This window comes from Chaetura pelagica, unplaced genomic scaffold (genome assembly GCF_000747805.2).
Source record: "Chaetura pelagica isolate M959 unplaced genomic scaffold, ChaPel_1.0 scaffold103, whole genome shotgun sequence".
NCBI lineage: Eukaryota > Metazoa > Chordata > Aves > Apodiformes > Apodidae > Chaetura > Chaetura pelagica.
In genome coordinates, this window is record NW_009953004.1 from 1,173,188 (window position 1) to 1,200,646 (window position 27,459).

The 27,459-nt window shown below is 40.5% G+C and overlaps 2 protein-coding genes across 2 annotated transcripts in view; one reads left to right on the top strand and one right to left on the bottom strand.

The window, feature by feature from the left end:
- The window catches only part of POF1B (premature ovarian failure, 1B), a 20,376-nt gene extending 17,410 nt beyond the window's left edge, over positions 1-2,966 (top strand). Inside the window, exons 13-17 of the mRNA XM_009996604.1 lie at positions 600-728; positions 1,003-1,076; positions 1,391-1,505; positions 1,932-2,259; positions 2,857-2,966. Of these exons, the coding sequence (XP_009994906.1) occupies positions 600-728; positions 1,003-1,076; positions 1,391-1,505; positions 1,932-2,259; positions 2,857-2,966 (756 nt within the window). The remainder of the gene's footprint in view (positions 1-599; positions 729-1,002; positions 1,077-1,390; positions 1,506-1,931; positions 2,260-2,856) is intronic.
- A 7,402-nt stretch (positions 2,967-10,368) lies between these two features.
- ZNF711 (zinc finger protein 711) lies at positions 10,369-27,093 on the bottom strand. Its single transcript, XM_009996576.1, has 7 exons — positions 27,015-27,093; positions 24,973-25,503; positions 17,818-17,976; positions 14,888-15,034; positions 12,730-12,777; positions 12,032-12,175; positions 10,369-11,594 (listed from the first exon to the last, which is right to left on the bottom strand). Exons 1-7 carry the CDS (start codon positions 27,091-27,093, stop codon positions 10,417-10,419), a joined length of 2,286 nt encoding a protein of 761 aa, XP_009994878.1. The 3' UTR covers positions 10,369-10,416.
- Between the last annotated feature and the right edge of the window lie 366 nt (positions 27,094-27,459).

Consider the following 27,459-nt stretch of genomic DNA (forward strand, 5'->3'; position numbering starts at 1 on the left):
GTTGAACATGCCACGGGGCATTCCTGAACTGTCAGGGCAGGACCAGCCGCTTTTCACTGAGGGTCAGGAAAGACCCACCTTAGGTACTTATAGGTACCTTCTGATGCTGCAGTTACATTGTACAGAGATACTAAGGTAGTAAAACTGTGATTTAAACACCGTAATTCCTTAGGTAAATTGGGGTCTGATCAGAGTAGCAGCCTTTCCTAAAGACAAGTGTTGTGTGTCCTGATAAAGTATGAAACTAGCCAACAGACACCCAACAGAAAACAGAAATAAATCCCAGGGAGAATTTTAAGTAGGAAATGTCTTACTTTAATCCTTGCAGTCTTATTTTACCAGCCTGGAATCCAATTCAACTGGTTCAGGGTTGTATTATCTTTGTTGAGTTACAAAACCAGGCTGTTGACACTGGGTAGAATTCAATCCAGTTAGCACCCTCTGACAGCACTTTGCCACTCACCTCCCTGTTTGAAACTCACTGGTCTTACTGTCTATGATATTAATGAAGAAAAGACCCCAAAACCTGTCTGGGGTCCCTAGCTGACACAGCAACAAGACACAGCAACCCCTGACTGTTCTAACACCCTCTGTTACAGTCTCAGTTAAGCCAATTCCAGCAAGATATATCCAGGAGAGAAGGAAGTAACAGTGACCTGCAAGTACGGCTGCAGGAACTGACATGCATGTTGGAGGAGAAAGAAGCCTGTATTAAACAGCAGCAAGAGGTAAAATAATACAACTTATTTATCTTCTAAGAATTTTTATATTTAAGTTTCCACTTACTGTGTAGGTGGAACCACAGCAGGAAGTGCCTTGTACCAGCAGTCAGGGTTAGGATATTTTTTTAACTGAATGCTGTTCTTCTCTCAGTCTTTTGGAAAGACAAACTTTTTGACAGCTCTTTGAGAGGAATTTTTGCAAATATTCTGTTGTGACTTTACTGACCTAATGCTTCAGAAAACATAATTTAATTTGAATGTTTACTTTCGGTTTTCTCAGGAACTCTTCAGATTGAAGCATGAGAAGTTATCAGGCAGTCAGTCCCCTGGTGTAACAGCGATCATCACTAAGAAGTAATGTAGTTCTTCACCTTTCCCAACAACACATCCTTCTGATTTGTACAGCTTCTATTAATGAGGTTATGCAAATGTGTTAACATGGCCAGGGGAACAAAAGGATAGGTTTTCCTATCCAGGGAGGATTCAACACTCAGCACTGCATGACCAGTCAGGGGGTGGCTCGTGTGGGGAAGTGTCATGGCTTTGTAGTTCCTAGTGAAACCTTTGGGAATGAATGACTGCAAAGCCTGGGTGGAAAATCAGGGTTAGTGATCTGGATATGAGGATACAGGTTTCAGGTAACAGGTTTGTGACTCTCTTGAATACAGGTACAGGAATCAGTATCCTATCCTGGGCCTCCTGTCTGATGACTACAAGGTTACCTCACCTGTCAATAAATCACAAACTATTGTAATCGAGAGGACTGGAGAGATATGGAAACATGTAAGTTTACCTGGACAATGACTATTTAGTCTCTGACATTTCTAAGGATCCATTTAACTTCAAAGAAATGATGAGCCCAAATTAGCATCTGAGAGATGAGCCACTGTATTAAATTAACTGGCTGCAAAAAGCAAAGTGCCTGATTCAAGCCAAGGAGCTCTACTGTCTACTGCAGGTAGTAATTGTTGGGCAGTAATTGTTGGGTGGAGTATGAGTACAATAACCTTTCGCTATTTTCGCTGTCACATAATTACTTTGAACAAAACAAGCAGCCTCTGCCCTGGCAGCAGGCACTCTGGGCATGGCTGGCTGTGCTGGGCAGGAAGTTTTCCCTGTTGTGCTTTCAGGTGAAGGAGTGTTTTGGGTGGGCAGCATTCCTGAGTCACCAGCCTTAAGGACTCCAGACTGTTACTAAAACATGCTAAGCGCCGCGTCCCCGAAACTCCCACCCAGCCCGGGCAGCGCCCAGCCCAGGCAGCGCACACGAGTGGTGACTTGCAAGGCCTGATTTCAGTAAAAATAGAAAATAGGGATACAGAAGTGATTCCTGTGACAGAGCACAAGGTAAAGCTGCCAAGTCTGAACCCAAGGGAAAGGTCTGAGAAAGAGCAAGAGGGCCAGTTCACACCCACCTGTTGTGCTCAGTGGCAGGTGGTGACGCTGCCTGCAGGGCATGGAGAGCAGCACAACACTGTGAGGAGCAGCTGGGAGGACAGGACCAAGAAGATGACAACTCTGAGCAGCCTGAGTAGACGTAGGGTAAAACCAGCTGCCATGTTCTAAAAGGACGTGATGTCTGGAGTGTGGCTAAGAAAATAAAAGGCAGAGGTCACTGGCAAACAGCGATTTTATTTCTGACCTCTCAGCCTTGCATTGCAACCCAGTGAACTGTCAAGGAACTAAATATTAATAGAGAAATTACACAAACAAAGCCAAGACCCGCTCCTAGTCTACTTGAAAAAACAGACTTTCCATTATAAAAACTGAGAAAAGATGAGTACTCTGCATTTGAAGAGATCAGTATCACTAAATACTTTAGAACTGTGTATATTTTAAGCTTCCCGAGGTCTCTATCAATCACTAGTGCAGGTTTCAGCTAAAACAAAACTGGTTTCCTGCAAGATAAACTTGTGAAGTTTGGGAAGTGCCAATTTCAGCTTTACTACAAGCTTCCCAAGACCTTTTTATGTGCTTCTGTGCTGTCAGCCATGTCACTATTGAACAGCAGTGCTGATGGGGAGCAGTACATAGGTAATTAAAGAAGGCTTGCTTTGTGCACCAGGCAGTTCTGTTTTATACACAGAAATAAGTTTGTGTATTTTCTCCTAATAAGCCTCTTGTTTTCTTTCAGGAATGAAAGAAACCCCTGAGCCATCAGAGCTGCTCTACGGAGTTGACAACGACTACAACTGCTTTACTTTCTGCTACTTTGCATCTGAAAAAGGCTCAGTGCCACAGTGAAAAGGCTGGGGAGCACCTTAAGAACATGGAAGCATGAAGAAGATGGAAACCACGCTGATCCTCACCATGAAGAACTCGCTGATCCTCACCATGAAGAACTCGAGTACCTGTGTCCATCACCTGCCACTACCAGCTGTACAGATGGTGTCTGTGCTTCTTCACACTCTTCCTTGAAGTCAGAGCTGTGCTCTTGTGGACTCCTCTTCCTTAGCCCAGCCCGAAGCAAATCTAGGGAACAAAAGGAAGAAGGCTGAAGCTTTTCTTCTTTGTGCTGTTAGCCAGACTCTGAGAGAATGCACAGAGTGCTGGGTCACCTACTGCTGCCCACTGAAGATGAAGCAAAGCCCACAACAACCTTCATGGGGAACTTCCAAAACACCTCACTGAAAAACACTGACCTGACATCTACCTGTGCATGGGAAGCTGGAACACAAAGGAGAATCACTTCACTTACTCCAGATACACAGATCCTCAGACCTGGCTGCTGCATTGGCAAACACTGGAATTACCCAGTTCAGTGAAACGATTGGGCAAGTGCTAAGTATAAAGAATGGTTATTGACCTCAGAATTGACGTATTTGTCAGCTGAACCTTTTTAAGCCCTCAAAACAGCCGTATTTTATTTGCTGTACTTGAAAATTTAAAGAATATAATATATTTTTATATAAAAAATACAGCATAAAATAGCTCACAGACTAAATTTTATTATTAGACCAATCTCCTTCCATTTAAAATGTCCTCCTTTCCTTGCAGGACCATAGAAATTCTCTCAAAATAATTTGTTATTAATAGTAAGTAACTGTCTAAGCAACACAGTGCAAAGAATGCAAGGGAAATTCTAAACTATGCAATCAAAAAGGTGCTAGCTCTTCATCAGGGGCTTCTGGCTTTGCTTTATTCCTGCAGACATATATATTTCTATTCACAAATAATATATATCATAAACAATGTTTAGTGGTGAAAGAACACTGTAAGCTACCTGTAACTTTGAAATAAATGGAAGTGGAACTTTGCCAGTCACGTCTGTCTGTACTGAAAACACTTCTGTCTTTGTAACAGGCTGGAGGGGGTGTTGGAGGTGCTGTGACACCGCATTTTGGACAAATTGTTCCTCTAAATGAATCTTCACAAGTAAAGTAGTAAGTGTTAGGTCCCTTTTCTTGCTCCTGATGCCCATCCTGACATGTCAAAGGTGACCTCATGCTCTTCCTAACTGGGAGAAGGAGCCAGGGGTAGAACCTGCTCTTGGAGGATGTCCAGCCTAAGACAGATCTGCACTTTAGTTCTATAGAAAGTTGTTAATTAGTTAAAATCAAATATCCTCATTTGAATGAGTGCCTTGCCCCACAGAAATGTGTATTAAATTCTAAAATAACCCCCTCTGCTCTGGAGAGCTGTTGGCCGTAAGGTCCATGTACACAAGGTGTTTGCATGACACAGAATGGTGTCAGGGTACTCTGTCCCAATAAATAATTCTAGTTACAGTGTCATCTAATGGCTTTGCACCTGTGGTGACCTCAACAAGACAAGAAATAAAGACAAACAGATTTGGTTAATGCCATCCCATGGTTATGTGTGCCTCACAGTGCAGTTCTGATTGCAGGAGACAAGCTGTGGACTTACTGTGGTCTTGGCCATGATCCCAGCTGGACTTGCCCCACTGCCAGCACCACCCAAGGAGCTGGGAAGCAGAAACACAGGTTATTGATGGCCAGGTTGTGCACCTCCAGCACATACACTCACAGGTAACATCAACCCAGAGATACTTGGCAAAGAGCTGAATTGGACTGGGAGGTAAAGCACAAGGGCCATTTGGGGCTGGTTTTGCTCTCATACCAGATGTATTTAAAAAGCAAATTTAGTATGTTTTACTATAAAAGCACATTTTATTTGCTGTAGTTTCATTTATTGTCTCTTTTCTGTTGAGCTGATTTACCTAACATTATTTCTGCTGGGTTTACAGAAGCAGAGTTCTCAGTTACCGATCTCTGTAAATTCTAGCTCTTACCTCAGCTGCACAGTCCAGGGAATTTTTCACCTCCATTTCAGGTAGGTCCACTGAGACTTCTACAAGTTTTTCAGGAGCAAATGAGAGACATCAAAGACAGCTTTACTCCGTACATGTAAAACTCTTCACATGCTGTTGTACATATCAGATTGTTTTTATCATGTGTGTTACTAAATAGCCCCTCTCTGCCAGGACAGGTTTGACAGGGGCAGTTTCCTTCCTTACACTGCAGAGTAGAATAAAAAACTGCCTTCTGGTTCCTATGACTGACTTTCCATGTCCCTCAGGATGCCATATCAACACCACCTGTCTCGGCTGTACAATAAAAGCTAAACAGCCCCAGGTGAAAAGTTCCTGGTACCTCAGAGACTTCAAGTTCTACACCAAGGTACCTTACCTTCACCAGGAGGGTGCTCTGCTGCTGTTCTGTATTTTCTCTCTTAATCTCATTATCTTTAGTTCTGGGCATCTGAAACCTGAAGAAAAACAATACAGATGATCAAGACACATAATTTTTAACTGCTCCTGGTTGTTATGGAGTTCTTAGTCTGTCACTCAAACAGAAAAATGCAGTAACCAAATGCAGAATTTCAGACCTACCCTTCAACCTTGTCTGTGAAACTGGCTGCTTGGCTCAAGCCACCAAGATGTGTCTGCACCTCATGTACAGCACAGCAGGAGCAGGCAGAGGAGAAATCCAAACATGGTCCAGAGCAGCTGCATTTCCTCAGGTAGGGAACAGCTTGTCACATGTCACCTCTCCTACTCCTGGTGGTGTGGAGTGGCAGCCCATCCCATCACTACTGGTTGGAAAGGTACTTCACCCTGTTAGTGGGACAGATGTAGAACAATGTGACAAGCAAAGACTGTTTTCAACAAAACAGCTTCAAAGCCCAAACCAACTGACAAAAGGCAAAAAAGGGAGAGACTTCACTAGAAGGCATGAAAAATGATTGTGCCTTCTGAAGAGTGCCTGGAGAAGAGCAGAGATCAGGCAACTCCACAGCAGTGACAGGAGACATTGGTCAGTTTTCAGGACAATAACACACGATACCACCAACTTATATCATTCAATTCATTGTACTTGGAAAGTGCACTGAAAAGAACCTAGGAACTGTGCCTCCAACTGCTGAGGACTCAGGTGAAAATTTATTCTTGTATTTCAGATTATTTAAAACGCACCTTTCTAGTAGCAGCTCATGTCAAGAAGAAAGTGTTTGCTTTAATGTAGAATTGCAGTTGTCACGGAAACACAACCACAGGGAAAAAAACCAACCCTGATTCTACCTGAGTCTCACCTGCTGTCGGATGATACATACACAAGATACAGAGGAAACGATCCTAAATTATTTCAGCAACATACACACTAGAGCATTGCATATAAAACATCACTGCCTCCCAGGTTCCTCTGTCTAGCAGGCATATCTTATTGTCTCTTCCCTAACCCCAACTTCTACATCTTCTTCCACAGCCCCAAGGTACCACCTGCAACACACTGCACAGGCCCCTCCACCCATCACAGAATTCTTTTTCTAAAACCACCAAAGCCCTCCCAACAGCTTCAACCCCCTCCTTCACCTATTGTCCAGCCAGCCTGGACAGTTACGCTTTGACATCTGCAGTGATACAGGACATCAATTCTGGAAGGAGCAGGACAGTTGGGAATTTCAAACTACCAAACAATAGATAAGACCAGCTCCAGCCATAAACACCTGAGCAGCAGAACAGAACAGCAGAGGGCCAAGCAGAAGCATCACTCTCCCAGCACTATTAGGAGCTACTGAACTTTAAAACTACTGCCCAAGCAAAGAGTCTGAAAACTTTCAAACTGTTTGACATTTAACAAGATAAAAGTAGTAATCCACAAACCTTAACGCTGTGTGGCTCTTCCTCTCTTTGACAGACCTTGTTTCCATGGTTAGTCTTCTTAGCTGGGCTTCACTGTCCACATGATGCTGGCAGAAGAGGAGAAACAATTACTATAGAGAAACACCTGGCATGCTGCAAGCCAACACAGTGAGCAGGCCAAACAGAGGAGGTAACTAATTCTGAAGCCTCACATGGGTCACGCTGCTGATTTCTGATTAACAGCTGATTTCTCCCCCTCTCCATCCCAGGAGGCAGGACTAACACCCAGACTGTACCAGTCTGCACCTCCAAGTCCTACATTCTCTCCTATATTTGTACCTTAGCCAGTAATACCCAAAGACAGCTGTGGTTTTTCCAACCACTATTCCCCCCCCTCACATTTTAAAAAATGTGTTCCTTGCAGTTTTTTATGTTCCAAAAGGTATAACCTTTTTTTTTCCTAGTTAAAGCCAAATCTGGTTAGGTGGATTTACAGACCCTTAAACCTCAACACCAATTTCAGCTTCTGTAATACAAAGTTACAGAACTTCATCATTCTAAAATACAATGATGAAGCTGTACAAACTTCAATCCAAACACCATCCACTTCCTGCTATCATTAAATATGGTTTAAAACTGCACCCTTTATGCCGTGTAGTTTTAGGGTAAGTCAAAAACAGATGCAATGGAAATCTAGGCAATGAAACAGGTGCCCCACAGGGTACCCCGTGCTCTTAAGAGGAGTAGATGCCACTCATCAACCCAGAACTAAGCAACTGTTCAACCCACATATGTGATTTTAAACTCTCATGTATGTGAAAGTCAAAGCCTTTCACTGCAGCCCTTGGAGGTAACACTGTTATCCCCACATACACTACAAAATGTAAATGTTCACATAGCTCAGCAGTTATCGCAGGTATGAACAACTAAAGGTACCACATGTGACCCAAATGCAACACCTAACAGCAGCGTCATGCCCAGTGTTCACACCACTGTCTGAAATGCTGGCTCTCCACAAGTTTAACATTCTGTCATTTCCAGCCCCCACGTCCTGTTCTGTAGCCCACAAACTGATGGGCAGGGTGGGATGAAACCTTTCTCCAAAGGTGGCTACAGACAACATGTAAATAACTTGGTACCTGGTTATTCCATCCATCCGAAGGTGGACAAGGAGCCAGCAGAAACCTGTGCTCTGTCACAGCCAGAATTCTCCTCTTCAGCCTGCTCTGAAGAAACTCCTGCAGCCTGTGTATTCACTGTAACATTCAGGAAGAAAGCATTTAAACTGTCAACAAAGCACAACTTTCATCTCTGAGGTTTTTGGAATGCTAGTCTCCTGCTCCCATACAACAATGCAGCATGAACAAAAACCAGATGAACAGGCTCATGTCTATACAGCTTCTGTTTCTTAGTACAAACCCTAAGAGTTCACTGGCTAAAAGCCCACTGGAAATCCTCAGGGAAGAGTTCAGGGAATACCACGCTCTCTTCTTAAGTCTTTACACTATGATGTTGTAACTCAAGCACTCTAAAAGAGAGGAAAATCAAGAAATCAGTATTTTCAGTATTACATTTTGCAGACTGTTCTTGTTACACAGGTAAAAAGATAAAACCTACCTGGCTTTTCCCAAAATATATGAGCGGTCTTATGTAATCTTTACTTAAAGGAAAAAAGGAGTTTCTGGATCAGATTTGAGAATTACTTCAGAAATCAGCACATTACCTGTAACTTTAAAGGGTTAGTCAAATCAAGCCCTGACAGTTCCCTCAACAGCCTGATCAATATGCCTCAAGCAACCTGTTTAGTTGAAATGTTATTGCACATTAATTACTGACTAATACCATTATAAAGCTTAGGCAAATTTACACAGAAGGAGAATTTGCTAAAAACACCATAAATGAAAAGCAAACTCCAAAAAACTTGGAGTGCAAGAGATGCATTTTATTGTATGCCCGTTACGATGAGTAACACATTTAGAAATAATAATCCCACATAACAGTGACAATCTTATTTTACAGCGTGTACATCATTTTTTACAGCCACATATAACACGTATTTTTCTAAGAGATTTCCCAGATTGAACTTTCTGAAGTTTAGAAATATTAAAAAAATTTATTCTCAAGGAACTGATTCTCGTCTGGTGCAAAAAACAAAATATGAACATTATCTGAAACACAAAGCCACAATATAGCATGAAGTTACAAGGTATCATGTGAACAGCTGTGTGCAAACATGAAGCAACTAAAAAAGTAAAAAATACACATTATATGCATAACATTTATGAACAGGTTTTTCATTAAATAGCCCTAGACCAGCTTGTATATTAAGCGCCATTTGATTTGCAGCATGCTAACACAAAGCCTTGGTTAAAGGGATGCATATTTTAAATGTATACACTGTAAACTGAAGATCCACCTCCAAACTCTAGTGGCAGCATATTTTTCTGGTTAAATACTGCATATATACTTTCTTACAGATTGAAAATGCACGTTTATAGTATGGTATAGGTTGGTTTGATTTTTTAAAAATAATTTATTTAAAGGTGCAATTTTATGTCTATATTGAAAATTTTGTTATCAGGAGGTAGGACAACATTGTCATACCTGTTAAGAACACTGCCCTAAAGAAACTTCTAAGTACTCTGAATCTTAATTAAAAAACCCATACATTTTTCAACTTTCTCTTTAGAGATTTTAAAGTAGTGAGGAGAAAAAAAAAACCAATAGCGTTGAGACACAACACTATGAGCTGCATCCATTTTATCCTTAAAAAGAATCAAAGTTTTTTTTGTTATATGTGCCATACTGAACAACATTCAACTGTAGTTTCAGATAAAAAAGGGAAATTATATACATACACATCTTTAGACCTAGCACCAGAAGACCACCTTTGAGATCATAACATAATCCTGTATTTTAAACACCATATCCTGCAATAAAATAGGTTAGCAGCTTTGAAAATCATTAAAAAATTACCCATTGGACCTAAACTAATCAGGGAAACAAGTTTCCCAATGAAATGTTTTAAAAAAACAACCAAACAAGGGACAATCCCCCCAAATTTGACCAGTTCTGGAATTTTATTTCCAGAGAGGATTTTAAAATGTTATGATCAAGTGACTGACTCATACTCTCAAGACTGCACAAGCCTTTGACAAGACTCCCCTGCCTTTGCAAACTAGTTGTAAATAATCTCACCATGTATCTGAACTGCTTTCATATTGGAGACAAGTGCTGTTACTGACAAAATGGGTAACACAATCATCTTTTTTTTTTTTTTTGTCTTCCATAGCTTAACAATGTGTAACACTATCAACTTGAAGACATTCATCCACCTTATTGCAAATTTAAGACATTCATCCATCCTTCTGCATTCTATAGTGCTCTTTATGTTCTGATAAGCAACAATCATAGGGCTATGAGATCCCCTGCCAACCCTAATACTTTTAAGACTTTTAATACAAAGAATGTAAAGTTATGATTTAATATCAAGCTTTGAAACCAGGAGAAACAGTTCATGAGATTTTTTTTTTATTATTTTTTTTTCCTCAATTAGCATCTCACAGTTTCTAAATTCCTTCTGGAGATCACACATCACATGATGGCCTCCTTGTGGTGCCTCATGATGTGCTGGTTTTTTTCCGAGGGCCTGCGGAATCCCTTTTTGCAATACTCACACCTGTGGGGATAGTCTTTTGTGTGGATGGATATCACGTGCCGTTTAAAGCCCGAGGCATCCGTAGTGCTATATTCACAATACTGGCACTGATAGACCTTCCTTCCACTGTGGGTCTTCATGTGCTTCTTCAGTTCATTTTGCTGCCTAAATCCTCTTTTACATCTTTTGCATTTAAAAGGCAGGTCCTTGGTGTGAACCGAGAGGATGTGCCCACTGAGTACAAAAGGATCTGAGGTTTTGAAGTCACAGTGTCTACACTGATGGATCTTTTTACCTTTATGGGTTTCACTATGCTTCTTGAGCTCCGAGGGGCGGTGGAAGCCTTTCTCACACACCTCACATTTGTGGGGAAAGTCCTTTGTGTGAACTGAAATGATGTGTCGCTTCAGGTCGCTCGAATTGGTGCTCTTGTGGTCACAATGTGGACACTGATGAGTCTTATGCCCTTGAAACAATTCCATGTGCTGCTGCAGTTCCTTCTCCTCTGCGAACGCCTGGGGACAGTGCTCACATTTAAAGGGCAGATCAGTCCCGTGTTTGGTTTTGATGTGAGTTTTCAGGTTGGACTGATCAGCACACCTGAAGACACAGTGCTGGCACTGGTATGGCTTCTCCCCAGTGTGGGTCCTCATATGCTTCTTCAGCTCCGACGGGTGCCGGAACCCCTTCCCGCACTCCACGCACACGTGAGGGAAGTTCTTGCTGTGAACTGCCAGCAGGTGCCTGTTGAGGAGACCCTGCTCTGCAGTTTCATAGTCACAATATTTGCACTTGTGCAGCTTGGGCTCCTTGTCCCTCAGGATTAGTTTATTGGAGCTCAATGGGCTCGCTTCTCTGTATCTTCTCGTGTACTCTGTAAACTCATGGGTTTTATCAACTTTGTTTATAAGTTTATGGCTCTCCAGGTGATTGTGGAAACTTACTTTTTTGTTCGTTGTGAAGTCACAGTCTGTGCACTGGTATTTCTTCTTGATCATATGATCTGGATGGTTCTTCATATGCCTTTTCAAGAATCCTCTGGATTTAAATTTTTTCCCACAAATATGACAAGGGTAAACTGTTAAGGGCTGTCCATCAGGACCTATTATAACAGCTGTTTTTAAACAAACAAAAACAAGTTATGAAGGAAACAAATTTACTGATGAAGAAGTTTTAAATCAGCCAACTGCTGTTCAGATTCATGCACTTACACTTGCAGCAGAGAATGCTTCAGTAGTTTAAATACAAGCAATCCACAGCACCTATATTTATATCATTTTGTTTAGAAACTTGCTCAAACAGATCAAAATACCCAGGGTTACTTTGCAAGAGCTTGCAAAGCTGCCATGATCTGCAGCAGCCCTGGGTGAACTGCCTGAGCAGCACCAGTGACTATGTTGCCTATGCCCAGAATTGGAGGGGGGAAGGACACAGGAAATACGCAAAGCACCGTCTTGGTTTTTTCATTCTGCACCAGCTTAGAAAAACAAAAGGAATAGTAGAGGAGCAAGTGCCACTCCATGACAATAGGGATAACCATACAGTGTTTACCTGTTTGCCATTGCCTGGCCTCTCCTCTCCTCCTTTTCTTGGTTTTTTGTTTGAGCACTCTATTAGTGCTAACGCTATCACAAATCTGCAGGTACTGTGTTGCATTACCGTTTTTGTTTTCTAATCGTGTATCCAAGTTATTTCCTAGAAACAAAAATTAGACACCATAAAAAACCTTAAACAACTTCTTTCTTGGGGACTCATGATTGGAATTGCACAGCAGCATAACTACTCTTTCAAAAAAAATACTGCCCATTCCTCTACAATGAACTTACATATAAAAGATGAGTGCCATCGTAAAGCACTATATATCTTTGCTGGAAAGAATCAGGACTAGAATTGCTTAATCACTGATTAATTCTCAAATATATTCCTTTATTTCTCATACTTCTCATGAGTTACGCTAGTTGTTTCCTTTTATGTACCTTGGCTTTACTTCTTAACAACTGCATTTTCTTTTCTGACTACAAAACTACACTAAGAAACCTGGCAGACCCTCCCAGCTTCTCCACCCACTCTGAAGGCCTAAAACACACCTAGAATATTGGTTTCATTTCTAAATAGTAGAGAAAGACTGTCAAGCCCTTCAAGATATGCTTTATGGATAATGGTTTGCATTCACTGACACAGAAATGGACTTCATCTGACAGACAGCAAGTCAGTTTAATGCTGCACCAAGCACAGTTACAGGTCCTTACCTGCCGCTTGACCATCTTCGTATCTTCTGGGGAGTCGTCTTTCATCTCCTGCAGAAAATGGTATTTTAGTCATTAGAAATAAAAATTCTTTCTAGAGATGATGGCTTTGAAAGTCTGATAATGAGAGAAAACTAATTTAGCTAATAAGTAACAGCTTAAATCTATCCAAATGGAGATGTGCAGCTGAAAATCAGTTCAGCATTCCGTAACTAGGAGCTTCAGGAAACCCCCACACCTTTGAGGACAGTTAACATCCACTAAGGCTGTGCCTGCATGTTGACCCTGCTGCCTGCCCTTCCTGCTTCTCATGATTCACATGCTTGTGTCTGTAAACTTTTAACCTCATTTACAACCTCAGATACTAATCCAGAAACGAGGCTATCTGAAATCCACAATTTGTTCTTGAGATCCAAGCACTTTCTCTTTCTGGAGCAGAACTGGGCAGATCAGAGAACTTGTACCTTATCAGCTGCTCAGCACTCAGCTGCATGAGGCCCTACAAAGCTCTGGGAGATGGAGAAGTAGTATCTAAAGAGTAATACCTTAAGAGTATATTCCTCATTTATATTGAAAGCATTTGCTGCTACATGCCAAGGCTCTGTGGTTCTAAAGCACTTTTATCAGTCCAACCACTGCGCTCAGAAATACTACACCAATGAATTTTACCTGTCTTAATTATAGCACAAACCATGGATGACTTGATACCTCTTAATATACATTTAAAATGTAAAAATCTGAGAAAAGGATATGAAATAGAAGAATATTCAGAATTCACACTATACCATGATGACAATTCTACTATTTAAAGCATGGCTGCAGAGAACAAATTACCTTTTTACTTAGTTTCTAACCTGAAGGACTAACAGGTATAAAACAGGTATATAATCTGAAAATGTTTGAACATTTCCTCCTACTATTCCCTTTTTCAAGTTACTTCCCCTTCCTCCTAGCTCATGCAACACACTGAAGCCTATTCTTGGTTTTCTAAGATCTTTAGCAGCCAACTTAAACTACCCTTAAGAACCACCCATTCTGTGCTTCTGAGCTGGAAGTAGGAGCAGCATAAAAATTTTCCTACAGCTTCATACAACCCAACAAATAGCAATTCATTCATTATATGCAAGACAATCAAGCACCGAAGCCCTCTGTAACTGTCTGACAGGCCAGCTTTGAGAAAGAGCCACCAACATAAACACGGAATAGATCTCTTGTTACAGAACTGCAAAAAGCCTGAGGTGTGACAGGTCATGAGTGATGTCAAAGGGATTTTACACATCATTTCATCAACTCCACTAACTGACAATCAGAAGGAGCTGTTTCCAAACCACTAGCACAAGGGGAGAGGTTACCCCATTTGCACAGAGATGCTGGAAGCTAGACTGGGGAGAGAAGAATGGCAGGGGCTTGGAGAGAATAAGCACACAGGTTCCTACCGTAAGCTGCAGCCCAAGCAACAGGGACAAACGTTTTATTCACGCCAGAGTCTTCAAGCTGTGTGTCTGGAAGTGATGTGGCTTCTTCTTCACCTACAATAACTTCCATATAAACTTCATCTGCTATTTCAGCACAACCTGGATTAAAGGAGAATAAATCTTTAATTCTGCTCATCCTTGTTTTTCCTTCATTTAATTATTGCTTGGATTGATACCCGTTACAAACTACTTTACTTCCTTTGCCATTTAGAACCACCCCTTCCCTTAGGGGATCATTGTTTATTCAGACATTCCTTAAAGAGAGAAAACGCTTATAAATAAATACAAATCTAAAATACCAACAGAAATTCAAATATATAAACTTAGAAACTTGTAACTGATGACATCTTTTGCCACATTGCCAGAAAGCTGATTAAACAAGGCAATTCACAGTAGAAATACAGAAAAATGAGAAAGTTGACTAACCTCATTAACACTTCACCCATGGACATGTTAAATTTAATATAAATATTTAAATTATTGCATATAGTATGCACAAAGTGCATTTATCCACATCACTTTAAGATAATTATAGCCTGCTCTTTGTTTTTAGGGAAGATGAACTTAGTTTTCTACTACTTCAGGCTGAAGAATCCTTCAGAAAAAATTAAAAAGTCCTTGAGAATGATGTTTATATTGTTTTACAAAACAGCACGAGAAACAAAAATACTTCTTATTATGCTTACTAATATCTTCATCTTCCTGAGAAGAGTCCTTAACAGCCATGTAAACCATCTTTTCTCGCTGCATTCTACCAACACCTCCTTGTTCAATTACTCCAGCTACAGAATGTCCATTGTGGAAGTCACTCTCTGTGACAATTTCTGTCCCACCTTCAACAAAAAGAAGATAAACACATTAAGTATATGTAAAAAAGCCACTGTTAAGCTTCATTTCAGATTCAAAGGTTTTTTCCTATTTACAAATCTATTATATAAAACTCCGTGTTTTGACATCTGTATCTGTCATAAAATCATGCAAGTTTGACGCTCTGAGGCAGATAAGGAAAAAGTTCTCTCAGTGTCGCCTCATGAGGTCAATCCAGAACAACCACCACCCAAAAAGGACCAAGGGTCTTTTAAGCCTGCTGGCTGGGATCTGGGTGTGACTGGCAACACACACCTGCACAGGCTCACCAAAACAATGACTGCAATTCTAATCTTGCCCAGAACACAGCCCTTAAATTCTCTTGAGATGTGAAGCTAAGTCTTATCCCTGATCCTCTCCCCAGATCCTATTTACTCACTTTGTAAAAGACCCTAAAAGACCCCAGATCCTATTTACTCACCCTGTAAAGGACTTCCCAGAAAGACCCCAATGCCTATGTCCCAGACTCATCACCAGGGACTGAGCAGTAACTTACACTGGGGTCACACTTCTCAAACCACAAGAAAGCATCTCTTGACTGCCAATTATTTCAACAAGCACATTACTGTGAGAGGTTAGCAGGGATGCAAGGAGCAGCTCCAAATACCTGGAGACAACAGAATCTGAAGAATGACAACTGGAAAGAAGAAAATGAGAACAACTGCCCACATGGTCCTGCTCCAGGTGACTAAGAAGCTCTGGCCACTGACTTACTTAAACAGAAGCAGAAGCTCCGGCCTGGAACTTGATACTTATGCTTGAGCCAGAGAGGTGGCAGATAAATATTGATGCTTGGGTATTCCATGCATCTCAGGGACTGAAGAATGAGTAAAGAAGCTGCAGACTATGGCAGAACAAGCCGATGCCTGGCATACCAAGAGCCCTTCTTTGCTACTATGACCAGGCCTGATGGAAAACGGTGAGGTAGGTGGTTGAGTCCAAGTCAAATACACTGACCCATCCTTCTCTGTGTTTTGTGAATGGGAGACTCTGCCAAACATCCTTGCTACCCAAGCCCGTTTTTTATAGATTTTGCCAGAAGTGGCTTTGCCAGGACATTTACCCAAGTAAATGAACTGCAATGGAAAGGGATGACACTTTAGAAGAGCCCTCCACCCCACCCCATGGACAGAAAGATGAAGAGACGTCCACTAAGGGGTGAACTGGGATCTCAGTTGTCATCTCTCCTGTATTCCTTAATGCTGAGCAGCAAACACAGACACCATCAGCTCTTCCCCAGGGGCAGAGCTCACCAGTAATGAACTGGGTAATTTGCCAGGACTACCTTATGGCTACATCAGAAGCACTGAGAGCAGCTCAGAAGAACAGCCCTGCTGTACATTAGTTTTCAGCCACAGGCATAAGCAGTCTGTCCCTTGAGACTGACAACCTATCCCCAGAGGAAGAAACCATATTTCAAGGACAGGATCTGGCAATTAATGTAAGAACTGGCAGATGAAGCAGATGTCACAATAGATACGGGATGTTAAGAAGCTGCTTTCTCTAGATCCTTTCCCAAGCCCATGGTTTCAGAGAGCACCTGGTCTTCACCACCTCTTTCTCATACTTGGAAAGAATTAAGGACCAAATACTGAAAATCCCAGGGGCTTACAGAAATATTCACTAAGCTTCACATCAATCAGATACTGCCTCGTATTCCAAGTAAGACAGTGAAACATGTTAAGTTACTTTGGCAACCTTGAGAAGGACTTGACTAATAGCCTCCAAAATCTACACTGTATCATCCTGCAAAAGATACTAAGAAACTCATAAGACAGTCTTAACTAATTCTGAACGTACCCTAAGAGAGAGAAAACCAAAGACAAAACATCTATTACTTAGCATTTTGATCATCCCTGGAACAATCCTCTCCTGCCATTAACTTGAGCTGAAAAGATGGCTTGTTTCTCAGAGAAGAAAAACAAAGGCATCACAGACAAGAATTTCCTGAAGCAGCAGTTCATACTACTTGAAAAACAGTGCCAGGATCGTTACTAACAGGAGGACTTTCCTGATCTAATCCATAGTTCTGTCTCAGCCAAGCCGGTGCTGCAGGTCTATGGGAGATGGAACCACCTTCTCCACCCCAGCAAGGAGAGCCAGGCTGATTTGCCCTGGCTCTGGGACTCCTGGCCAAGGTACATTCCAGTAAAGCAGAGTTTCAGTACCCAAATCTAAAGGTTAAAGTGGAACAAGCCAGAGGTTGCAGGTCTGACAACTGTAAGGGGACTCTGCTTCTACAGCTGAAGAACAGAACATGGGTTAGCAGCATGTTCACTTGCAGAGCACATGAAGTGCTGGATCTAGCCTCTGCAAAAGAGAACTGCAGAGCAATTCTGAGTGTCTTGGGTAGGTCTGGAAATGGCTGTACACCTACAGCCCCAGTAATCTTCCCCTCTCTCTGTGTTAAGGCCACCAAAGACTGTTCTGGGACAGCAATCCACTCTAGAGGCTTTTCTGTGCTGACATGGAGTCTTGCAAGGTCAGAAAAAAGCAGCAGCTGAAAAAAAGCTGCAGACACCCAAATACTTTTACAATTGGGCTTTGGTTGCCTGAGAAGAAATACTGCTAATCAAGAAAGAACCTGACACTAACAGACCCCTAACTGACACCCAGTATTCACTGCAATGGGCAGCCTCCACAAATGTCTCGTTCTAGAAAATGTTCCCATTGGCGGCTTACATGAAATTAAGAACAACAAACGAAAAGGCTTTGGATTGCTTAAGAATACACAGAATTTAAAAGGTACCTATTTCCACATCATCTTCAGCTTCAGCTTTAAATATGTACACTTTGATAACTTCTGAACCAAACCCATCATCTTTAGCAACATCATCATTTGCCACCTCGGTACTGATTTTCAAGGGAGTGCTTCCTATGTGGTCCAGTTTTTCTCCAACATCATCCACTGTAAAGACAAGAGAATAATAATAAGGTTCAAACACAATTTTCAAAATTCAAAGTTATCAGTAACATGATTCTTCTGCACTACTATCCCCATGCATAGGAAAGTTCTGCATTCCTAACTAGCTTTTACAGAACAGTTCATCTCAAGATACAGAAGAGAGATTCCAAGAAGTTCAGGACTCTTTTTAAAGCAACCCAGGAAACACAGCAAGGAGGGAGCTTGTTGTCAAAGGGAGCTTGTTGTCAAAGAGAGTGGATGGTAATGTCTGAAACTACTACACTTAGAAAGCAAAAATGCACCAGCAAATAAAACTAGACACCTATCCAAATATGTTAAAACCTAGCCCAAAATTGCCTGTTATAATCAAAGAGTCCAGCTGCTCTAAGGTACCAGTGTCTGAAACGTAGTAGCTGATCAAGAGTCATGACTGAGTCCATTCCCAGGGGAAGAGCAGTGCATCAAAGATTTGCCCACATCTTCACCATAAAATAAATTATTATTTTAACCACTTTATCTCACGCAAACATACAAATTACCAAAGACTACTGTGTACTATACAGCTGATTAAAAGATACAGTGAGAATCCAAATAATACTTTGGGAAACTAACTTCTCATTCTTCATGTCTATACCTTAGTCACTCTGGTTATTTGGGCTATCCATACAAAACGTTCATTTTATTTATACAACAAAAATTACATTCACCCTATTAGATGTGTAGTAGGAACATATTCTGGTAAGAAGGGCATTCATACAGATATCCATATATCCCAAATGGCCAATAGGGAGGCAGCCTTCTGGCACACATGCTGCCATCACACTGGTCCCAGTGGACAGAACCAGCTCCTGTGCAGATGGTCACCACAAAACTGCAGAACTGACCCATCAAAGCCCTCTAAGCAGAGAACAATTCCACAAAATGTAAACTAAGTCTGAATTTAATACATCCCCGAGAAGCTGTGATTTACTGCAAACATAACAATCCAAATCTGTGCATACAAGACAAGCAAAACAAAACTTACAATTAATATTGAAGTGACAGCAGTGCTTCATAACTGAGAATTGTCTGCTCAGTGCAGACCCTGGGGGCTCTGGGGAAAGGGGCATGACCTCGGGAAGGCTGCAGTACTCCCCAATCCTCCTGGAGGCTCTGGGGAAAGGGGATTGACCTCGGGAAGGCTGCAGTGCTTCTCAATCCCCCTGGGGGCTCTGGGGATAGGGGCCTGACCTCGGGAAGGCTGCAGTGCTTCCTAGTCCCCCTCGGGGGGGAGGGTGGGGTGGTGCAGTGCAGTGCTGACACTCCTGCAAAGCCATCTCTGACTGGTCCAGACTCAAGGCCAGTTACTGGGCTAACTGGAGCTGCTCTGAGTCTCTCTTAGTTCTCCAGGCAGCCAAGCAAAGGGGCTCAGAGACTGCTAGCAAAGGAGCAAGGGTGGGAATCCACCACAGCAATCCCAGACTAAGCTCTTCCCACTCACAGGCAGGATTCCACAGGAACACCCATCCAAGTCACACCAGCCTCATGCTGAGGAACCTTATTTCTATTCACAAATCTTGGACTGCAGCAGCAGAGTACAGGAGTTACAGAAAACAGAACTAGATATAATGTAGGTAAGTACTAGTATTTTAATTTTAGAACCTCTGGAAATGATAAATTGTCATGAAAATGAAACAGAAAACATGAAAAAATGATATGGTTTAGCTGTTTCTTTTTGTAAAGATGAGTTTAATTGCATTGTTGAAAAAATATAAAACTTGGATCAGTAGAAAATAATTAAAATCTCCTTAGGAAAAGAGGATTTGGTTTTTAATGAAAAACATTCTGAATCTCTACTAAAATGGGTGTCAGCAACATCAACACCCTGATCTGTTCAATTCTAACACATCCTGCATTGTGTTCAGGTTACCTTGCAGGACCATGAAGAGAGGAAGAGCACGAAAGGCACAGAGAAGGGAGCACCACAGAGAACCTGGCACAGTCCTCTGGCACTGAACTTTGCCAGCATCAAGTTACTGGTACATCTTTATATCCAGTGTGGGAGTGTTACTGCATCTGCTAATTGCATTTTTTTATGCTGCCAGGATGGAGTTATGAGAACAGAGGATTATGCCTCTTCTACCAACAAGAAAAGGGAAGATGCTAAAAACACACTTCTCTTGGAATATCTACTTCCATACAGCTACTATGTTTGAATTTATTAAAGACCATTTTCTTCTCTGCATGGCTTTTAAAATTCATAAAAGCTTCTTATCCAAATTCTTCAAAATTATGCACACATACTTTTAATTTTAGTACAATTAACATTTCCACTGCATTTATGAGTCTTTGAAGGACTGGAGGTAACAGTACAGCTATGCATACAACACTCCTGCCTTGGAGAGGAACCTAGCCCTAACCTAAGGAGAAGAAGGAATATTTAAAGGCTGGGTGGAAGAAATCAACAATTTTAAGCTGTTACTGTCATTTTAGAATTGGTAGGTGCCAATAAAGTTATTTTCAAATCTGCAACTCAAGCAACATCAACTTTTCTAAACTCATGATAAACATAACGCATTATCAGCCTAACACAGAAAGGAAAGACATCTGCCTGGGAAGTTCTTTTCAAAAAGCAACTTCCTGCTGAGCAGTTCAGGAATCAATCCCAAATACACAGTACGTTTTCTTTATGGCAAATGTTTCAAACTATGTAACTAATATTGGGTCACAGCACATCACTATGCATCTGGTGAAATTAGAATAAACACACAATTTAAGATCAGTTGCTTGATCAGGGTATCAATTTCAATGCAGCAAAGACTGCATAAGGAAAAAAAGGAGGAGTTTTTGAGGTTTTAAAGACATTTTCAGCCAAAACATAATGTAAAATACCTGAATATAGCACGTATGCTCACATCTTGTGTTTTATCATTTCAATGCTCCCAAATCTTTAGCATCCTTCAAAAAATAGGGAGCCCTGTCCTAGAGGGGTGAAGTTAGGATGTTATTTTTAAAATTAGTGGTTAGTCCCACATCATCATCCATCCTGTGTTTTTTCATCAATCTTCAGTCTCTACTACTTGAGCTAAAGGAATGGGAACACAGCAGGAAGCCTGTGTATCGTGAGCCTCTAGAACAAGTTTTCTAAAAAAGCAACAGTGAAACATAACAAAATTTGGAAAATATAAACTAGACTGGGAACATAATACTGATTTGGACTGTCATTTGGAAGATGCTGTTTTCAAATACCTCAACAACAAAAGACACTTAATCAGCAATTGCTATTGCTGAAATTGCTTTCTTATATGAAGTAAATTTCAATGTTTCAATCTATTTTTTAAAAGCATCAGATGAGTGGAAAACAATCAACACAGCAGGAAACATCATCTTTGTTGAGTTCCAAGATATCAGGACTTTTTTTAAAAACAGAACATGAAAACATTCTATTGTCTAAATAAGATGACTTCCATCACAGACTGCTAAATCATCTGATGACATTTCCCAGTGGCAGGTATCAGGAACAGGAATGTTTGCTTTATGTCAATGGAATACCAGATATCTTCCAGATCTGACTCACCCACCAGAAGCACTACGTTTTATTATCTCCTCACTTAAACTAAAAAAACACAAGAGAGAACCTTTATAAATATATGCTGGATCCTCCTGATTAAACACGGTTTAAAGGAAAAACTCAGCACACTTCCAACTTGGAACTTACCTTACTTTGCTGTTTTCAGGTGTGTGATGTCCAGATTCACCGTGGATTGCCAGCTCCCAGTTCATGTGATGCCTCAGCATGCACTATGCTGGTGATGTCACACCCACCACAGGAGCCCAGAGGGATAACAGGAGGGCAGGATAAGTCCCATGGTTTTTACAATGATCCATTATTTTTTCTAATGTCTGATATATTCCATAGGTTACAATAGTATTAAAATGCTTAGCAAAGGATGTCACACTGTACTGCAATACACTAAAAAGGAGGTGGTGGTGGAACAGTACCTTACCCCTACAGCCAGCTCCAGTGTTGCTCTGAGGTGGGTATGGGCTCACCAGCATAGTGCATGCAGGGCCAGCGCAGGGGGCAGGGGCTGGCAACCCGCTGTGCCTCTGAATATCGCAAACCTGAAAAACAAAAGAGGGGAAGCTTTCAGCTCCAGCTGGGCCAGCTCCTCCTGCTCACCTGGGAGGTACTGGGCAGCACTTGCCTATCTCAGCCCGAGATGGGCTGGGCTCACATCACACCCTTTGCAGTCATTCTGTATCCATATCCTCCCAAACACGTCCCTTTTAAATGGACACCGTGGGGATTTAAAACAAGGGAACAGGCATATCCATCCCCTGGGAGATGTTGTGAGCATATCAGAAAAAGACTTTTCTCTCCTAAAACCTTAAAAAGCTGAAATCATCTGCACTCAGATAGCAGAGTGATGATAACCTTTTCTAGTGAAACCTTCCAATTACAAAATCATCCACAGCTAATTTTCAGAACCATCCAAGCAAACCTGTTATTTTCCAAATAGTATTTACACAAAAATACAATTAGCAGTAGTGTGTAAAATATCTACGTGGGAATGCTGTCTTAAAATGGTGAAAAATCACCTTTCAGCATATTTAAAATGTGACTCCCAACAAAATAATAAGGTAATTTAAAATTCCAAGCTCATCTCAGCTTCACACCTTAAAACACCACAGAAGTTCCTCCAATGTGTTCCACAGGACAGCTGGTGGCATTCCCTAAGGGAATTCCCTGTCCTTTCATGTCAAGTCCCCCCTTTCTAGATGCTACCTTTCACTAAAAGACAGCTAAGCCTTTTTAGTCTTCAAATCTATCATTCTAATGTGATTTAAGTTATTAAAAAGTTCAACAGCCCTACATACACACCCCAAAAAAGAGATCATAAAATTGACTTTCTGTAGTATTTGCTGAATGTTTAATCTGACAATTTAAAAATGGGAGTGAATAAAAAGGGTTTTAAACTGCTTGATAAACTGGGGCATTTATCTGGTCTACACAATAGATTATAAGCTAAGCCTTTTAGAGTCTTCAAATCTATCATTCTAATGTGATTTAAGTTATTAAAAAGTTCAACAGCCCTACATACACACCCCAAAAAAGAGATCATAAAATTGACTTTCTGTAGTATTTGCTGAATGTTTAATCTGACAATTTAAAAATGGGAGTGAATAAAAAGGGTTTTAAACTGCTTGATAAACTGGGGCATTTATCTGGTCTACACAATAGATTATCTTAATAAACATAACAAATTCAAGGCTAATTTAAAGACATTACAAACAAACCAAAAATTAACAACTCTGTAAGACTGACTCTTTTTTTCTGAAAAAAATCAATAGCAGACACTTTGTTGGGTCAAGCTGGCACAGCCAGTACAATACAGCCTCAAACCTTGTCAGAGCCAAGAGACTGCTTTAATTATCTAAAAAGATTGCTTAAAGTAAAATCCCAGATTACTAATACAGCTTCTAACTGTGCTGATTCAGGGATATCCTGATCATACATACACATAAAACTGACCTGCTTAAAACTGTGTCTCAAACTGGCTTTGAAGCATTGCCAAAGCCATGGTAGGCTTGGGAGCATCTGACAAAACCATCAACCAGTGGGGTCATCAGGTAACTGCTCCTGAAAGGTCAAGATGCTCTGCTCTAAATGCAGGGATCATCATTATCCATCACACTTCACCTCAGAAGGAATTCCAAAGATGACTTTACTTAAAAGGGAGCAGTTGGAAATACAGCAGCTACAGAATACAACCCATCCTAAATTCCCTGTCAGAAAGGAGGGTTTTTTTCAGTGAAACAACTGACTGTAAAGATGGCGTTTCTTTACTTACAAACACAAAGATATGTTGCTGTTGTCATTCTAATTCACTTTTAGACTGAGGTTTTTTTGTTGTTGGTGGTTGTTTTTTTTCAAAAAAACCCCTTTTTGACTTCTATTAGTGACAAATGGCATTACAGTAATGATAGTATGATAAAAAATTCATTGCTGTCCATCCTATACTGAACAAAAAATAAATACCAAAAACGTATTGTGCATAAGGGGCATAAACGCTATGAAACACTGAAATCTCTGTCATCAGTCATGTCCTCTTCTTGAAATTTAAAATAAATGCATCGTGCTGTGAACAGACTGACACTTTGACACACTTGGCATTGCTGGCTTTTTACCATATTGCTTCTGACTAAATAAAATCTGTTTTGACCTACACACATTTTAATAGCTAATGAGTAGACAAAAATCTAAAATGAACTTTCTTACATTTTATCAAATCTGTGTAACAACAGGAACTGGTACCTTGAGTATAATTCAACCACTAAAGAAACACAATGTATCTAAGGGTCCTTTCAGTAGCTCTCACTGAACAGCACCACACAGCCCCCTCAGAGCCGAATGCAGTGTGGAAACTGAAATGGGCAGCCCCTTCCCAGTGTCAGGGAGCCAATCCACTAGTGCACACAACCCCTTCATGTCAGTCCTCAGCACCATAACATACAACTAAATGCCTATAATTTTTAACACAGCTAAACAAACAATACTTTGTGGACATGTAAGAGAACATCTCATGAGTCAGGTATCTTCAAAACCTATTTCTTTGTTAGATTCTACTGATTAAACCCAACATTTAGTTTTTACACCAATATACATAGCATGGTAATACACCTGTCTATTTTTTAAAAAGTATTATACTCAAAATATGGGGAATATTTAACTTTCCAATGTGTTTCCCTTCATTTTCAGGAATATCTGGTTTCAGAAAGATATACACAGTCATTCACTCAACAGCAAGAATGTCATTCTCTTTCTTGCTCTACTAGAAATAATGGATTTTTCATCATCAACACCCAGATCCAGACACCAAGAGTTTACAGGGCAATTGACTACATGTGAGAGTTCAGCACAGAAGGCAGCAAGAGTCCAGCAACAGTAACTTCTCCCCATCAGACCACTCCTACTTCAGACAACCTCCTCTTTATATCTACCTTTGTTTAACTTACAAGATATCATTAAGTAGTCTTCAGATGTACTCTTGCCATCATCATCATCTTCTGTTTTTATAGTCACTGTGGAGCCAGGAACAGTACCAGCTGCTTGAATGACTGCTTCAGAATCTGAGTTTGTTACAAGAACTTCTTCTGAAACCATTGTAGGCGAGTTGGCTCCTGACACAGAGTCTTGGACCACATGCTCCAGCTGTCCCTCAGGACCCGTAACAAGGTCAGCCACAAAAACCTGGTCAGGAACTCTAACGGTCTCTGTTATCAGGTCAGAAGTCAAAACATGATCAGTGGTATCTAAAGCTTCTTCAATAGCAACATCAGTTTCCAGAACAGAATCGGGAACAATCACACCTTCGGTGACAACATCCGTCTCAGTGATGATGTCAGGTCCTTGGACAACTTCAGCTGCTAAGCCATGATCAAGAGTTATTCCATCATCAGTGACAACATCAGAAACTAGGACAGCTTCGGGGACTGATACAACAATGTGGTCTCCATCAATATGAGCAGTGCCAGCCATTCCAGCCACTAGGGAACAATGATGAATGAGGAAAACAATGTTAGAATTGTTGCCTGAGCAATCAGTTAACCTAAGGAAGAGACTCAATGTATGGGTCAGTTAAACACAGACCTACCAATCTCTTGCTGTTCTCAAGCCACATTTTGCATTCCACCCCACAAATACTATCCAAAAAGCCTGTATGATTTAAATTAAGAAAAACAAAACATGCCACTTCTTCAAGACCTAATGTAGAATTTGTCCCAAATTTGGGTTTCACAATGCTGAATGCTGAGATGTTAAGAAACACAGGCCAGTTTGCCATTTAATCTAAAAATCCCATTTATAGAATATTAATTACAGTAGCAATGTGAACCTTCACAGAATTCATTGTGGTTACAATAAAAGAATTCTCATCCTCTTGACTGTATGGGCCTTGATAAAAATAAATACTCAGTTATATGCAGTATTTATAGGGCAATTTCCAACAACTTGCATGTTGCAGGGAATGGCTAGAAGCAGAAACCTGGTTTTTATCAGCAGACTTGACTGGCCAGTCATATTTGCAGACTACTTTTCCATACATTAAAAAATAATGCACTGGTAATTATTTTAACACACACAAAACCACAGTTTAAACTCAATGAAAAAAAGAAAAACACTTAAGAAAATGATTCTTATCAGAATTAATAAATAAACAATTTATTTATTCAGCATTGTACTGCAAATGCAATTAGTTTGGTACACTCTGAGAGATATTAACTCATGTCAGAATGAAGACATGGTCCTTCCCAATGCTTGGGAAAGTCATCTCCTCTCATATGGAGATCCACAAAGAAAATAATGGAGATTTCTTGCTGTCCTTTCTCTAAACTTTCAAAATTGCTGAGTTTATTTAGCACTGCCACTAAAAGAAACAATATTCATTAAAAAAATAAAATACAAATCAATCTAGAAACAAGTGTCCTTGCATCAGTCTACTCCCAGACTGATATTCTTGACAGAAAACTTCTCAGCACATGTGAACATGCAGATTTGCTGAATCTGTAAATTGCTGTCTATACAGTAAGTTACCTGTTGTCACACAAAGACATTATTTCCCACCACACCTTCTGGAATATCCTATAGGAAAACTGCAGACAGTAATCAAAGCAGGCACACAAAAGCTCAGATGCTGTTTGCATCCTGCCCTGGATGTTATTTAACAACCAGTCAATGAGATTGCAGGCAGAAGCCCATGAACCACAAAAAACTATTCCACTCCAGATGACATTTTCTGTGTCATCTCTGGCCCACAGACTTTGCTTGTTTTTTAAGAATTACTTCTGTGCTTTGGAATAAATTACTGTTTCAAGGTCAGCAACCAAAGTATTCAAAGACATATTACATACCTGTCCAACATTTTTCATTTTCTCAAAAAAAGCATGCAAATAGCATTGAATTAGTTAACTCTACATCTTGATACCATTGATAAACACACAGCAATAACCTGAAAAACAGTCTTGATTTTATTCAGTATTTGAATAGTTAAAATGTTTACCGAAATCCTGCATAATCATAGTGTGAGGCATTTTGGATTCTTGTGTTTGCAAGCCAAGACTTCCACCACCTGGATCCATATTCAGCTAAGTTCATTCACAAATAACTGCAATAAAAGCAGAATTAGAATTTATGTTGAACAGCTTTATTAAGTAGTTTTACTGGATTAATGTGTCACACTGAAATACGCAAAAAAAGTAGTTAGCCAAAACTTCAAGAAAAAAGCATTCAGTATTTCATACCATTCACTCTATTATTTTGGGTCTTGGTTCAGGTTTTTATTAAATCTAAAAACCTGAAAATGCTTCTATCCAAAATTCTACAGTAATCAAAAGAATTACACGAGACTAAAACCAAACAAGTCAGTAATTTTTGGTCCGGACTTTGATTACTGCCTGGCCTAGAAAAATTCTGTTTATACTCTGCAGAATTTAACTGGAAAGTTC

What these genes read in the sequence shown, in the direction of transcription:
- ZNF711 (XM_009996576.1), bottom strand. Translation starts at nt 27,093, where the DNA reads ATGGATCCAGGTGGTGGAAGTCTTGGCTTGCAAACACAAGAATCCAAA. An exon ending in TGAAGATGATGTGGAAATAG is followed by an intron (nt 15,035 to 17,817) that starts GTACCTTTTAAA and finishes TTTTTGTTGAAG; the next exon opens with GTGGGACAGAAATTGTCACA. An exon ending in CGAAGATGGTCAAGCGGCAG is followed by an intron (nt 12,176 to 12,729) that starts GTAAGGACCTGT and finishes TTTTGTTTCTAG; the next exon opens with GAAATAACTTGGATACACGA.